We start from the raw sequence: 16,212 nt of genomic DNA on the forward strand, positions 1-16,212 counted from the left end.
ACAGGCCCTTCTAAGACCTTTTTCTATTTGCTTCTGCCCCTCCTTCATCCTTTTGATCTACCATATGGTTCCCAGATTCTTTTGTTATGTTCCTGCATCAAGCCCCTACCTCCTCATCCCTCTGCCCTTGGCAGAACTTTTTCACCAGCAGTCTCTTAAACTTTAGGGTTCCTTACTCTCAAGGGACTCAAAGTCCTCCAAAAGTAATCACCCAATGCTGAAAAAGGGAAAAAGAACTACTTAGATATTGGGCAAACGAAAAATCCTAAAAAAGTCTTTTTTACCAATGTTAGTAAAAAGCTTTAGGCATATAAACATGTAACCTTGTCTCATTTTTGTTGGAAACACTATAGGGATAATAATGTAAGTAGTTCTTTGGGTAGTGCACCACATGGGTAGGCACTTCCTCTTGGCTGTGATGCATACTACTTTCTGCTAACTAGGACACTAGTCTTTTTTCTGTACTTGAGTCAATAAATAAGAGGAGTATATTCCTAGCCTTGTATTTGTATACATGACCAGGATAACCCCACATCATGTATGACCACAAGAGTAGGACCTAATAAAATAAGTTATACTTTATGTGTATATATTATGCCAAAAATACACTGTACTATCATATATAAATAAAAATTTTAAAAAAGAAGGGAATACCTGGGCATGGTGCCATGTGCCTATAGTCTCAGCTTATTGGGAGGCTAAGGCTAGAAGATAACTTGAACTCACGAATTCAAGGCCAGCCTAGGTAACACAGGGAGACCCCATTTTAATAATAATGTTATTATTATTTTTGTTGTTAGGTACTGGGGTTTGAACCCAGAAGCACTCTACCACTGAACTACATCTTCAGTCCCTCATATTTTTTATTTTGTGTCAGGGTCTTGCTAAGTTGCCCAGGCTGATCTGGAACTTGTGGTCCCCCTGCTTTAGCCTCCCAAGTTCCTGAGATTACAGGCACTATGCCTGGTGGGAGACCCCCATCTCAAGAATAAATAAATAAATAAAGACAAGGGAAAGTCTTAGATTGAGGCCACCACGACTCTAAGCCCAGTGACTCCCCTGGGGACAAACTGAGAAGTGGCAGGCTACTCACCTCTGGGTCCTGGGCCCATCTTTGGTGATGGAATCATATCAGGCTCCACATCTCCAGATCCAGGGGTTTCTTCCCTCACCTTATGATTCTGCCTATCATAGATGGCTCTCACAGGTGAAGCAAAAATTTTCTTAGAACTGTTATTATGAACATCTATCTTTCTTCCTTCCTTTCATTGTTTCTTTTTCTTTCTTCCTTTCTCACTTTTCTTTCTTTCCCTTCCCTTCCCTTCCTCTCCCTCCTTCCTTCCCTTCCTTCCTTGGTGGTGCTGGGGATTGAACCCACAGCCTCCCTACAGAAGCACTCTACCTCTGAGCTACACCCATAGCCCATGTACTAGATTATTTTTACAGTACTGGGGATTGAATGCAAGGACTCTCTACCACTGAGCTATATCCCCAACGCTTTTTATTTTGAGATAGGGTCTTACTAAATTGCTGAGGCTGGCCTCAAAATTGCAATTCTCATGCCTCACACTCTCTCTTTTTCTGTATCCTCAAATTGCTATCTCAAGGTGACTCAATTTTCACATTCCCAGGCAGCAGTTTGAGATGTGCATAAGTCCTACTTCCTTAATGACCACCAGTCTTCATTTTGAAAAGTTCTTTTAAGGTTGCTTTCACTGTGTTTTTTCCTTTATTTTCACACCAGCTATGAGTAAGCTACCTTGGAAGCAGATATTCTAGCCTAGCAAAGACTTCTGATGACTATAGACCTTCTATCTAGAATTTCACAAGCATCTCTGAGCCACGACCAATCAGTTGAACCTCACCTGAATCCTGAAGCCATAGTAACTTTGAAAGATAAGAAATATTTATTATTAATTTAGGTTGCTTAGCTGCAGTTTAATTTATTATGCAGGAAATTTAGATAACTAATAGAGAGCTGGATATGGTGGTACTCACCTATAGTCCCAGCTGCTAGGAAGTGTTAGAATCACTTGAGCCCAGGAGTTTGAGACCAGCCTGGGCAACACACTGTATGACAAGAACAAAACAAAATGAAAATATTTCAAAAGATTCAGGGGACACTTGGCAGTAACAATTCAGAGGACATTGGGCAATAGCAACATTTAAATGAAATGTAAAGTGCCAGGCTGGGGTTGTGGCTCAGCAGTAGAGCACTCACCTAGCATGTGCGAGGCCCTGGGTTTGATCCTCAGCACCACATTAAAAAAATAAATAAATAAAATAAAGGTATTGTGTCCAACTACAACTAATAGATAAATATTTTTTTAAAAATGTAAAGTGCCTCTCTACAATCCAACAACCATAGTTCAGGATATCAATATTGGAGAAATATCCCACATGGAAACAAGACAACATAGTGGAGGATATTTATTGCAGTGTGTGTGTGTGTGTGTGTGTGTGTGTGTGTGTGTGTGAGAGAGAGAGAGAGAGAGAGAGAGAGAGAGAGAGAGAGAGAGAGAGAGAGAGAGAAAGATATACTAGTAATGGAACTCAGGGCCTTGTGCATGCTAAGAAAAGTGATCTACTAGGGAGCTACATCCCCAGCCCTTTTATTCTTTATTTAAATTTATTATTTATTAGTGCTGGGGATTGTGGCTCAGCGGTAGAGTGCTCACCTAGCATGGGCAGGACCCAGGTTTGATTCTAAGCACCACATAACAATGAAGGCATTGTGTTGTTTCTAACTACACCTAAAAAATAAATATTTTTTAAAATTATTATTTATTTACCTTTTGTTACTAGAGAATGAACTTAGGGGCATTCTACTACTAAGTTACATCCCCAAACCTTTTTATTATGTTTTGAAGACAGGGTCTTGCTAAGTTGCGAAGGCTGGCTTTGAACTTTCAATTCTCCTACATTAGCCTCCCAAGTCACTGATGTGAGAAAAAGTTTGGCAGCCCATTTTGAGAATACAGTATTTAGTCTTAATTGGGATGTAAGATCAAATCATAGCCATTTTGAGATCTAGTCATAGCCATTTTAACTCTAGCCCTTCCTTTGTCTGCTCCAATTTTAAAATTAGCCAATTGTATAAAATGTAACCCTGAGCTCCTCCTATCAGAGCAAGGGATAGTGCTGCATTAGAGGTGAAAACAGGCAACTGCCAGCCAAGTGTGCCTGCTTGCGGTAATGTTCAGTAGTATACCCTTCTGCAGAGGTAAAGTTTGCTTTGCTGAGCTACTTCTGAGCACATGTTGGATTCCTTGTGGCACCCTGGTATTTCTGACACTGAGATTACAGCTATGCATCACCATACCAAAATATATGCAATTAATTTTTTAATTTGAAAAAGTGAACATGCACAAATAAAGTGTGTTATCTGGTAGCACTAGATCCCATGTAGGGAGGAGAAAGTTTTGGCCATAATTCTTGCTGCTCCAGAAATATTTGGATTCACATTAGTAGGAAAATAAATTTTATTCAAAGCCAACTTCTTAGGAAAATGGAAGAAACAATGGTTTCAAAAGTTCCATCTTCAGGGATAGGGTTGTGGCTCAGTGGTAAAGCACTTGCTTAGTATGTGTGAGCACTGGATTCAATTCTTAGCACCATATATAAATAAATGAATAAAATAAAATTACATGAACAAATAAAAAATATATTTTTAAAAAAGTTTCATGGGCTAGGGATGTGGCTCAAGCGGTAGTTCGCTTGCCTGGCGTGCGTGTGGCCCGGGTTCGATCCTCAGCATCACATACAAACAAAGATGTTGTGTCCGCCAAGAACTAAGAAAAAATAAATATTAAAAAAAATAAATAAAGGAAAACAAGGAAGTGTTTTAAAAAAAAAAGTTTCATCTTCAGCAGGGTACAGGTAGCTTGTGTCTGTAATTCCAGAAACTTGGGAGGCTGAGGCAGGAGGAGTGCAAGTAAAAGGCCACACTCAGCAATTTAGTGAGACCCTCATCAACTCAACAAGAACTTGCCTCAAAATAAAAAAGACTAGGGGTATAGTTCATGAAAAAGTACCCCTGGGTTCAGTCCCCAGTACTTAAAAAAAATCCATCTCTGAAATCCCTAAAAATTAGAATTAGCATAACTTTTAATGGATTAGAGGCAGGGCCAGAAACACATACACAGATAAATTATCATGCATTAGACAGGCCTGAGCAGGTAATCTCTGCTCTCTCACTTTTTTAGCACCTGTGAGGGTGGAGTCTGGTTGCAGCCACACTTATCTTCCTTCTCTTAGCAGGAAAGTTCCTCTTAATTGGGTGGGGACATCAAATTCAGTATGTTTCACATGGTTACTGTAAATTGACCTGCAAAGGCTCTGGGTAGAACTAAACCACAAACTATTAAGTCACTAACCACAAACTTTTTTTTTTTTTTTTAACCACAAACTTTTTTTTTTTAACCACAAACTATTAAGTCACAAAAACAAATTGCAAAGATATACCATACAGTTTATGTAACCCAAAGTTTGCATTCCATTTAGTCTTCATTGAGATAAACTATCATTACTGAAAGGAAAGCAAGGAACCAGGAGTTGGGAGAATGAGAAATAAAAGAGACCAGGTAGAGATACACACGAGAGTTTATTTGTCAGAGCTGACAAATAAGGCACATCTCTCCATAGATGGAGAGAGGCAAACAGGCTTGGGGTTGTGGACTTTTATGGGGCAGGCTCAGGGATTAGAGCTAGGTGGATCCTAAAGCAGGTGGTGAAGGTTTTAGTTGGTATGAGGGGGTGGTGAGCCTTTCTCAGAAATGCCCTGGGGTGGGAAAGCAAACTTTTTCTTAAAATGGGGGCTGTCATCTGGATGTCATGGCCATCCAGATGCTAAGCAAGGACCTTACAATTATGCCATGCTCAACAAACAGGATTTGACTATTGGGGATGAGGAGGTTGCAAGTTACTATATTGTTTCTTTCAGGAACCTCCTAAGAATCTATCTGAACAATAGCTATTCAACTAGCCCTCTTGAGAGGAAACAGTTATATCTCAGAGCAACAGTTAACTTAACTGGACTTCTTCAAGGCTGGCTTATTCTTCAGAATTCCTGTAATTTTTTTTTCTCCAGATCTGGGGCCTAAACCCAGAGAATCATGCAAATACTCTGCCCCTGAGCTAAACCCCTAGAACTTCAGGGCTGCTTTCAAATACTCTTCTATCTATGTCCACCACACCTGAACTATGATCCCAGGAACTCTGTACGAATTTCTCAGGCTCAGAAATTTAAATAGCTGTCAGAAAATCTATCAATATCCTCTCTTTGACCTCCTCTTCCTCCTAGATAATTTTGTTACTGATTGGGGAAAGGGGTTGTTCTGCTCTTTCTAAGAAAGAAAGTCTGGTGGTCCATTCAGAATACAGTATTTAGCCTTACTTGAAGTGTAAGAAAAATAGCATAAGGTGAGATGGCAAAACAAGACCCAGTTGTAAAATGAAATTACAACAACATTATCTTGAGTAAGAACTGCCTGTGGAAAGAGACAGTTCCTCTCTCCTTCTGAGAACCTTTTTTCAGGATATCCAATTAACCAGGAGTCCCAACTATTTGGATTGTAAATAACTATCTGACTTCACCCTTTTGAAATTTAAACACCCCTGTGAGAGGTTTTCAGGCACAAAGGTTAGAGATTTATGGAATGCCTGTGAAAAATGCCAGTTTCTCTTATCATTGTTTGCTTCAGTAAACACACTTCCAACTAGAAACCGTGCTGCAAGGCCTTCAGTCACATAGATTAGAAATTTTAGAATACCAGAAAGCCTATAAATGTTGTGAGAAACTGTATATCAGGGATCAGAATTTGGAGCAGAGACTCCTCTGGGCCTGGTGGCCCAATAAACTTTAGTTCTCCCACTCTCTGAGTGTGGCTTGGTGCTTCCCCAGTCTGCTTCCCACAACAAAGGGAAGAGCAGAATGAAAAGCAGTTAATGTCAGGTCATTAGAGAGGGTAAGAAATAAAGGCAGAAGGAGACGAATGATGGTATTTTGGGGTGCAGTTGGAGGGTGGCTCCTAGCAATTGGAGAACATCTCTGCCTAGGAGAGGAACTGGAAAAGATGGAATGACCAAAAAAGAGTGAGTGAATGGGTGTCCCTCCAGGGCACAGGCCAGCTTAGCAGTTAGGTTTGGGGAGGAAGGTTTGCCATCAATCCCCATAACTGAGACCTGAGAAGGAAACAGAGGCCCAGAGTGGGCAGGCAAGACAGAATAGGTAGCCCCCGTGTCCACAAGGAAGGTTATGGACTTACCCGATACCTGGAGCGTTACCCTGGGCTCAGCGAGGGTGATAGGGGTCCTCGAGTCCGGGCAATAGTTCAAAAGAAGGGACCGCCTGACTGGTCATACCTCTGCGTAGAGGAGCAGAGGAAGGGCCAGCTATAGGGCAGTCGCTCTTCCAATGTCCTGTCTGGTTACAGGTGGGGCATGGCCTGGAAGGAGGCCGTGGGTTTGGGCATTGGCGAGCCCAGTGACCTTCGCATCCACATTTGAAGCAAGCCCCTGACGGAGAGGAATGCTGGATCCTCCAAAAAGCCCTCATTTGAGCGGTAGGCTTCAGGGCCGCTGCCAAGGCTTGGGTCTGAAGTGTTACCTTTTTCTGTAATTGAGCCTGCCTGGCTAACTCAGCTGACTCCTCTCAGGCATTATAAACTTTAAAGGCCATTTTCACCAGGTCTTAGATGGGGGTCTGAGGGCCCTCCTCAGCTCGTTTGAGCTTTTTTCTAATATCATGGGTTGATTGAGTAATGAAATGAGTTGCTAACACTGTAGCCCTAGAGGGTGACTCAGGATCCAGCTTAGTATATTTGATGAGAGCCTCTGTAAGGCGGGTTGAAAAATAAGGCTGGATTTTCATCAGGGTTCTGGGTAATTTCCTTCAGTTTATCGAAGTTAATTACCTTATTAGAAACTGCTTGCATGCCTGCTATAAGATATTGGACCATGCGAGCACAGTGACGGCGACCTTGTTGGCCATCTTGATAGTCCCATTTAGGTTCGGTTAGGGGAACAGCTGCTTCACCTGTGGGGAGAGTCATATCTGTTAAATGAATTTGGTCAGCATGATCTCGAGCAGCCTGCTGAATGGAGGCTCACTCATCTGGGGTCAGAGTAGAGGACAGAACAACATAGACATCATGCCAAGTAAGATCATAGGTCTGGGAGAGATATTGGAATTCCTTAATATAAGCAGAAGAGTCAGCAGAGAAGGACCGAAGACGTTTTTCAATCTAGGAAGATCTTAAAGCGAAAATGAGATGTGCATTCGGACTATCCCTTCAGCACCAGCTACTTCCCTGAGAGGACAAAGGAACTGTGGGTTATCTGATAGGAGGGATTGGTGGGACTGGGTGTGGGCACTGATGGGAGAAGAGAGGGGTTAGTGGGTGGAGGTGATCACAGCTGTAGGAGAGGAAGAAGAGGAGAGGGGTAGAGGGGGAGGGGGAAGGGGGTATCAGTGGAAGAGGTGGGAGGAGAAATCAAGGTAGCAGGAGAGGAAGAAGAGAGTGGGGGAGGTGGAGGAGGAAGGGTCTTATCAGTAGAAAGGTGAGCAGAGTGGGGGAGGAGGAGGCTTGGAGGGATCTGGAGATCCCACCCACTGCAGCAAGGTGGGACCCATCTGCCTGCCCTGTTGGAACCAGGGCAGCAGAGGGAGGCATGCGTGGGGAGCCAGCAAGGGAGGGAGGAAGGGTGTCTGGTGGTCAGGCAGACTGGAAGCACGCAGAAAGGGCTGCAGGCAGCAGCTGCAAAGGTGGCAGCAGGGAGGGGGAGGGGACAAGGTACCACTGGGAGGGAGAGCAGATGTGAAGAGCAGAGGGAAGGACGGGAGCGAATCTCAAAAAGCCTGAACATTGTTTCCCACTTCCCTGTCCGGTGACAGAAATTGTCCAATTCAGTAAGGGTTTAAAATCAACAGTTCCTTCTGGGGGCCATTGTGACCCATTGCCTCAGTGCAGTAAAATACCAGGCGGTTCTTGAATGAGCCCTAACTTGGCAAAATTTGAATATAGACACCCAAAGGACTTTGGGGTCTAAGGAGAGGACTCTGCGTTTCCCATGACTTTCTGGCACCCTCGGGGGTGAGTGGGAGCAGAAGAAGACATCCCAAATTCTGTCCGCACTCACCTACAGACAGATACAGGCCAGGGTGGAGGTTGAGGCATCCCTACAGCCTCCACAGGCCCCAGCGGTTGGCCAACCTGGTTGGCGGGGGACTCTCAGGAGGACTGGAACATCTCCACAGTCCCCGGAGCCCTGAACAGAACGGGCAGGGCCTATGGCACGTGTGTGACTTATGGATACACCCCGTGGACAGACAGAAAGTGTTTGGAAGGTCACGGGAAAGGAGGAACTTACCCCACTCCTGTGGGCCCAGATGAAGGGAGAGGGAAAGAGCTGCTTAGAAATTTCCCGGTTCATTTCAAGGGGGAAGGGATGGGCTTCAATCCCCTGAGGGAGAAGCCCAAAGATCCCTTCCCAAGTGTCGGCACCAAGATCAAGATGTCAGATCAGTGGGGGCAAGCAATGGCCAAAGGAGGCAGATTTAAAAGGGCCGCTGAACAGGCTTTATTGAGATATCACTCCCGGGCGGAACTCGATCAGACCCACAGAGAGGACAGGAGAAGGGTCTGAGGAGAAACCGCGTGGAAGCTCCACCGGACTGGACTTTTATGGGGCTTACAGCAGGAAGGGAAGGGCTTGGGACAGGAAAAGGTGTTTCTAGGGTCCCTTGCCCCCTTGGAGTTGGTCAGGGGAGTTGGCTGAACTCCAGGATTGGCCAGGGGGTCCTACTGATTGACAGGCGTTAGTCAGGAGATCTGGCTGATTGACAGGCGTTTTTGCTGGCATCTGATTGATGTTCTTTTCCTGTGTGGGCTGCATTGTTCTAAGTTGCCACTAAGTCGCCACCAAGTTGCCTCCCGACCTAATAGTTAACACCAGACTGTGACAAATTCATATAGCTCCTTGACGAATAGGAGGTGAGGGAAAAGGGGCTAGCCTAACTGTGAGAAACATACTCAACTGTCCAAATGCAAAGAATGAACTAAGATACATAAGATATAGAAAAAACAAGCCTTGGGGTTGGGGTTATAGCTCAGTGATTGAGTACTTGCCTCACATGCCTGAGGCACTGGGTTCGATCCTAGCACCACATAAAAATGAGTAAATAAATAAATAAAAATACTCTGTCCATCTACAACTAAAGAAATGTTTAAAAAATAAAAATAAAAAAGGAAGCTTTTACTGACAATCTTGAAAGATCAAGTATTTGAAACAGTCACACCCAAAGTTGGTACAATCAGCATTTTTAAAAAATATTTATTTCTTTAGTTTTTAGGTGGACCCAATACCTTTATTTTACATTTATGTGGTGCTGAGGATCGAACCCAGTGCCTCCTGCATGACAGGCAAGCGTTCTATCACTGAGCCACAATCCCAGTCCTACAATCAGCATTTTTATCCCCTAGTGTGCAAGATCTTTGAAAGGAAAGTGAAGAACTAGGAGACGGGTGAGCGAGAAATGAAAGACAGAGACCAGGTAGAGACACATACGAGAGTTTATTTGTCAGATCTGACAAATAAAGGCAAATCTCTCCATAGATGGAGAGTGTTGGGAAAAGTATAAACGGCAGCCGTACCCCAGAGAAAAAAACCCCAACATGGCGCCTAAGGACTTCTTTTTCCTACCTTCTTCTCTGCAGTGGCGCGAAAAGTTCCCACCCTTGTGAATTCTCCCACCAGAGCCAATTTCAAATCTCGCTGGCAGGGAACCTTAGCCCCAATGAGAACTAATTCCTGGGCGGGGGAACTGATATCTGGAAGAATTTGCCAATAAATGGGTGGCCTGCCATTTATCTAAGCCCTACCATCTCCCCTTTAGTTCTATAAAAGCACACAGCTTTTTGCAATAAAATTGGAATTCTCCCGGCGAAGTGTCTTTTCGTGGGGGATTCTTTCAGAGAGAGGCAAAACAGGCTTGGGGTTGGGGAATTTTATGGGGCAGGCTCAGGGATTAGAGCTAGGCGGGTCCTAATGCAGGTGGTGAAGGGTTGGGTTGGTATGAAGGAGTGGTGAGCCTTTCTCAGAAATGCCCTGGGGTGGGAAAGCAAACTTTTTCTTAAAATGGCAGCTGTCACTTAAGATGGCCACCAAGGTGCTAAGCAAGGACCTTATACTCCCCTCTTTTTTGTTTATTATTGAGCCCCTTAAGGCCTATGACAAAGAGAGAGGTCAAGAAAGGAAGTGCCCACAGAGAAGGGGGTTACTTAGCTACCATCCTTCAGTTCCAGTGGCAGAGGGAAGCTTTGAGGCCTGAAGGAGATCGGAGATAAAGGGGGCATTAGTAATTGAAGTTTCCTTGGTGGTAAGGAATCTGCACTCCTTCCAACTAGCAGAGTAGGAGAGAAGTATGTAGAAAGCGTATTTAGAGTTAGTATAGACATTGAGGGATGCTGGCTTCCTTTGCCAAAGTGAAGGCTCTAATGAGGGCAATAAGTTCAGCCTGCTGATTGGATGTATTATTGGGGAGGGGAGCCGCTTCCACAAACAAAGTTAGAGAGACTATAGTGTACCCTGCCTAATGAACTCCTCCTGAAGGAAGGAGGAGCCATCTGTGAACCTTGTGTATGTTGCCCGGAGAAAGGGGGCCTTCCTGTATGTGGAAGGGATGTGGAAGAAACTGCTCCACAAATTTTTGATGATGTTGATTTGGCAAATGGTAGGTGGAGTTTCCCCTTAAAAGAGTTTTAATGCATGAATGGGTAATAGGAGAAGAGGTGGAAGAGTCCTGAGGAGCAGGGAGGAGATAGCATGTGTTGTAGCCAAGGAAAAAGTTAAATTGACACTATTTTTCTTTTCCTTAGGCCTCTTATCAAGCCTGCTGAGTCTGTCCTTTGTATTTCAATGTTAGCTTCAGTGTGGCCTTGGGCAGGGAGATTCCTGCCTAGGGCTTTACAATGCAGGAGAGTTCTGGGTCCCTGTGAGGATGGCGTTAGGCCTGAGCCTAAGCAACTCCATTTTAAAAACTGGGGTTTGAAACCTTCAATCTCAGCAGGCACACCTAACAGAGCCCTCCAGTAGGGCCCTCAGAAACAAACAAGTGACTTCCCCACTGTAAAGGTAAAATTTCTAAGCTGACTCTAAGCTGCAAGAGTCTGAGTTAAAGTGTAAAAGACTGGGGATTGTAAGGTTTCTAAATTGAAAGGCTTGGGCTAAAAATAATAATAATAGGCCAGGTATTGTTAAAATTCCTCTGCTACCCCCAGAACCTGTAATCTCTGTAGCTGTTAGAACAATACCTGAACTGCCCAGTAAATATTTCCATTGATTCCCTGGTTGTTTATTAGCTAAGGGCTCCAAATAGCTCAGACGTAAGCATCCAGGCCACAAAACCAATCAGTTTAAATGTGTACCCCACTCAGGGGTGACCAATCACCTCTGCCCAGACTGCTCCCGCCAATAGATATACTAATCATGGCTCAGGGTTGTTGTTCAATTTTCCCACGCCTCAAGATGATTTGTTCTGATGTATGCAAAGCCCCCCACCCTCTCCAAAAAGTGTACTTAAGCTCTGCTTGACCTCTGCTCTGGGCTCTGGGCTGCTCTCCCTTCCTGAGTGAGCCTTGAGTCCCAGCATGCTGGTTCAATAAAACTTCCCCCTGCAATTGCATGAAGCTGGTCTCTTGTGTGGTCTCTCCCTCCGATGCTCTGCCTGACCCTTTACACCCACATCCTGATAAACTCAGTGTGAAGCCTGTCCTCACCCCACAAGAGGGAAAGGCAAAAGGATCAGGGTAGGGACAACCAGATCAGATGTTTTAACCCCAGGGTAAATGATGTCACTGAGAAATCTGGTAGTAGCTGATAAGGATTGAAAGGGGGGTCAAAAGCCCCAAAATTTACTATAAATAATAGAGCAAATTATTCAGCCAGCCGATACTGAAGCTCACAAGCTGGAGAGCCTGATGAGGGCCTGGACTGACATCCCATCACTTGTCATTGTTTGCTGATCCTCTGCATCTTCCTCACCACTCTCAAACTCTATAGCCACACATTGACCCTGGTGTGAGCCACAACTTCTCCCTAGGACCGTACACTGGTCTCCTCTGCCAGTATGTGTTGACAATCATGAGCGACAGGTCCTGATGATTCTTCTGGCAGTAGTGTAGCCAGGTTGAGTGGAGCAGGGGGTCCCAGTGTTATTCTGTCCTTGTCAAGTAAGAGGCTCTGGTAATGGGTTATTCTGGAGTTTGATAGCCACCTGTCTAGAGGTTGATGGATGATGCTCTCCAGGGCATGGGGGGCTATGATAGTCAGCTTCTGTCCCAACGTTAATTTATCAGCATCCTTTATTAGAAGGGCTGCTGCTGGGGCTGGGGATGTGGCTCAAGCGGTAGCGCATTCGCCTGGCATGCGTGCGGCCCGGGTTCGATCCTCAGCACCACATACCAACAAAGATGTTGTGTCCGCCGAGAACTAAAAAATAAATATTAAAAATTCTCTCTCTCTCTCTCCCCTCTCTCCTCTCTCACTCTCTCTTTAAAAAAAAAAAAAAGAAGAAGAAGGGCTGCTGCTGCTATAGCCCTTAGGCAATGGGGCCACCCGCTAGCCACTGGGTCCAGTTTCTTTGATAAGTATGCTACCGGCCTTTTCCAAGGTCCCAAAGTCTGAGTGAGCACTCCCCGTGCTATTCCTTTCTTTTCTTCGATGTAGAGAGTGAAGGGTTTTTCTACATCTGGGAGTGCCAAGGCCGGGGCAGATAGCAGTGCCTTTTTGATATTATCAAAAGCCTGTTGGTGTTCAGGGGTCCATTGGAATTGGACATCCCCCTTTATCAATGGGTATAAAGGGGCAGCCAAAGACGCAAACCCAGGAATCCATAACCTACAAAAGCCGGCAGTCCCAAGAAACTCTCTGAGCTGTCTCTTATCAGATGGGGGCGGTATCTGCACAACAGTTCGTTTTCTAGGCTCAGTAAGCCATCCTTTGCCACCCCTAAGAGAATAACCCAGGAAGATTACTTCTTGTTGACAAATTTGGGCCTTTTTGGCAGAAGCCCTATATCCAAGCTGAGCAAGCTCAGATAATAGTGCTTGTGTCCCAGACTCACAGTTCTCCTTGGTGTTGGCTGCCAGCAGAAGATCATCCACATATTGGAGTAGGGTGACTTCGAGGTGTGTAATTCTGAAGTTGTTGAGGTCCTTGTGGAGAGCTTCATCAAAGAGAGTGGGGGAGTTTTTGAACCCCTGTGGGAGTCTAGTCCAGGTTAGTTGGCCAGATGTTCCTATTTCTGGGTCTATCCATTCAAAAGCAAACAACAACTGACTGTCCTTATGTAGGGGCAAGCAGAAGAAAGCATCTTTTAAGTCCAGCACAGTGTACCATATCCGCTCCGGATTCAGAGTGCTAAGCAAATTATATGGATTAGGCACCGTGGGGTGAATGTCCTGCACTCTGTTGTTGATCTCTCTCAGGTCTTGAACAGGATGGTAGTCCCCAGTTCCTGGCTTTCTTACTGGTAACAGGGGGGTATTCCAGGCCGATTGACAGGGCCTTAGGACCCCAAGAGCCAGGTATTTCTGAATATGGGATCTTATCCCATCCCTAGCTTCTTTGCTTAGAGGATATTGTTTAACACTGATTGGAGAGGCAGAGGCTTTTAATTCTACTACTATTGGAGGTTGTCTTATGGCCAGACCTAACCCAGAAGTTTCTGCCCAGGTATCAGGATAATCTTTTATCTATCTCTGGGGTAGTCTACCTGTTTGATCGGATCCAGGGGCCGTGAAGAGTTGATGTTAATCTTCTACTGACATAGTCAGAGCCGTGACTATGGGGGTCTTTACTAAAGGGTTTAGAAACTCCACTTGGGGACCATCAGGGTTAAAGGTTATTTTAGCCCGGAGCTTGGTGAGTAGGTCCCTGCCCATTAATGGGGCCGGGCATTCTGGGATTACTAGGAAAGAATGGTGGACTTTTCCCCTTCCTAGGTCCATTGTCCTCTTTATTGTCCAAGCCCAATATTTACTGCCATTAGCCCCTTGAACTAAGGATCTTTTATTAGATAGAGGGCCCAGTGGGGCCTTGAGGGCTGAATATACTGTTCCTGTATCTACTTCAAAGTTCTCTGGGATCCCCTCCACTTCAAAAGTTACCCTGAGCTCGGGGAGGGGATCCGAGCCCCGACTTTCCTAGTCATCTTCTAGAGTCAGCATGGCTGGCTGGTGTAACTGCTTCTTTTTGGGGCACTCTTTGGCCCAGTGTCCTTTTTCTTTACAGTAGGCACATTGATCTGAGGCCAGGGACAGCCTTTGGCATGGGCCCAGGTATCTCTTCCTGTCTCCCTGCTTTCTAACTTCTGGCCTATCTGTGGCTGTGACCAGGACCTTAGCCAATGCTTTAGTCTGCCTTATGTTTCTCTCATCTTCCCTGTGTTCCCTTTCCTTCTCCTTTCTCTGTTCCTTCTCTTCCTCAGTTTCTCTCTTATAATATACTTTCTCAGCCTCTCTGACTAAATCTCTTAAGGTCAAATCTTATAGTCCATCTAAACGTTGTAACTTTCTCTTAATATCTAGGGCAGCCTGCCCAATAAAAGCCATTGCAACGGATGCCTTTTGGTCCTCTGCCTGAGGATCAAAGGGAGTGTATCTCCTATATGCTTCCATAATTCTCTCCAGAAACATGGAGGGAGATTCATTGGGTCCCTGAATAATCTCTCTTACCTTGGCCAAATTAGTTGGCCGCCTAGCGGCCACTAGGACACCCACTACAAAAGCCTGGTTGTAGGTGGACAGATGCTCCCTACCTTCAAAGGTGTTAGGGTCCCAGTTGGGTCGGTTTAAGGGGAAGCCAGCTTCAATGATGTTAGGAAGTTGGGTTGGTCTCCCATCTGGTCCAAGAATATTCTTTCTGGCTTCCAAGAGGATTCTCTCCCGTTTCTCTGTTGTGAAGAGAGTCCCCAGAAGCTGTTGGCAGTCATCCCAAGTGGGCTGGTGTGAGAACATCAGCGACTCAACTAAACCTGTAAGCCGGGTGGGGTCCTCAGAAAAAGGGGGATTGTTATTTTTCCAGATGTATAGATCTGAGGAGGAGAAAGGCCAGTATTGGTAAGCCTGCATCTCTCCCCCATGCCCATCATTTATTGTGGGCCCATAGGGACGAAGAGGAAGCATCACAGGGGCTTCCGAGTTCTCCATTATCCGCCACCTGCGGGTTCCTTTAGCCGGTCCAGGTTCTTCTGGTGGGGGAGGGGCTGCTGCTGCTGCTGCTGCCATTGCCACTGCTGTGGGGAAGTCCCCGGGAGGGCTTGGATCTGACCCAATCACCTCTAGCGGTGAGGCGACCAAGTCAGTGGCAAGAGGGTCACCTAAGACAAATTGGGGGTTTGGGAGCATGGGTAGAGGATAAGGAGGTGTGGGTGGAGTCCAGTAAAGTTAAATCCTGTGACTCAGGGAGAACAGAGGGACGAGGGGGAGGATCGGAAGGTTTGAGTGATAGGATCGTGGGGGAAGAGATTGGAACAGGAGTTGGGACAAGGAAAGGCTTCACCCATATGGGAGGAAACTCACAGAGGTCCTGCCAGGTTAAAACATATGGCTGTTGATCTGGATGGCCATGCGGCCCTGGCTGAAAGACAGTATCTCTGACTTTACGGATTAAAGGGAGGTGGAAGGACCCTCCTGGGGGCCATTCAACTCCGAGGGTGGGCCATTCTGAAGCGTAGAGTGTCTGCCAGGTCCGGCGTTTCACTGAAAAAGAAAGATTTTTGGCCCTTGAACGGACATCCGTCCAATGATCAAGAGTCAGGGACAGAGGCATGGAATGGCTTTGTCCCATACTGGGAGTTACTTGAACAAAGACAGGGACAAGACAATACAAATGAGACACAAACACGGACACACAGTAAACGTTTAACACAAGTTTAGAAGCAAAAATTAAAGACAGACAGTCGACTTAACCTGAGGAAAAAGAATAGCCAGCAAAGCCAGAAGAGTTGGCAGCAGAGTACACCCGACAAGGGCTCTTCCGTCCCTCTACCTGATGGGGGGCACTTCTGACCCCCCCGAGTCCCCCAAGGCGTCCCTTGGGGGGTGTTCTGTAGCTTCAGGACACGTCTGTCTGCCACTGCCAGGGGGAGCTCACGTTCTCCGCTGGCAGCCACACACTGCCAACCCAAACCAAAGCTCTGAGAGCTCACGC

General features: G+C 45.6%; 1 protein-coding gene across 1 annotated transcript; it reads right to left on the reverse strand.

Moving 5' to 3' along the window:
- Positions 1 to 7,393: 7,393 nt before the first annotated feature.
- Positions 7,394 to 15,849, reverse strand: LOC101973274 (uncharacterized). Its single transcript, XM_078026842.1, is given in 5 exon segments — positions 7,394 to 7,416; positions 13,124 to 13,259; positions 13,860 to 15,318; positions 15,406 to 15,434; positions 15,436 to 15,849. Coding segments are annotated over 5 exon segments (2,061 nt in total).
- Positions 15,850 to 16,212: the final 363 nt, after the last annotated feature.

The sequence above is a fragment of the Ictidomys tridecemlineatus genome, chromosome 2 (assembly GCF_052094955.1).
Source record: "Ictidomys tridecemlineatus isolate mIctTri1 chromosome 2, mIctTri1.hap1, whole genome shotgun sequence".
Classification (NCBI taxonomy): Eukaryota; Metazoa; Chordata; class Mammalia; order Rodentia; family Sciuridae; genus Ictidomys; species Ictidomys tridecemlineatus.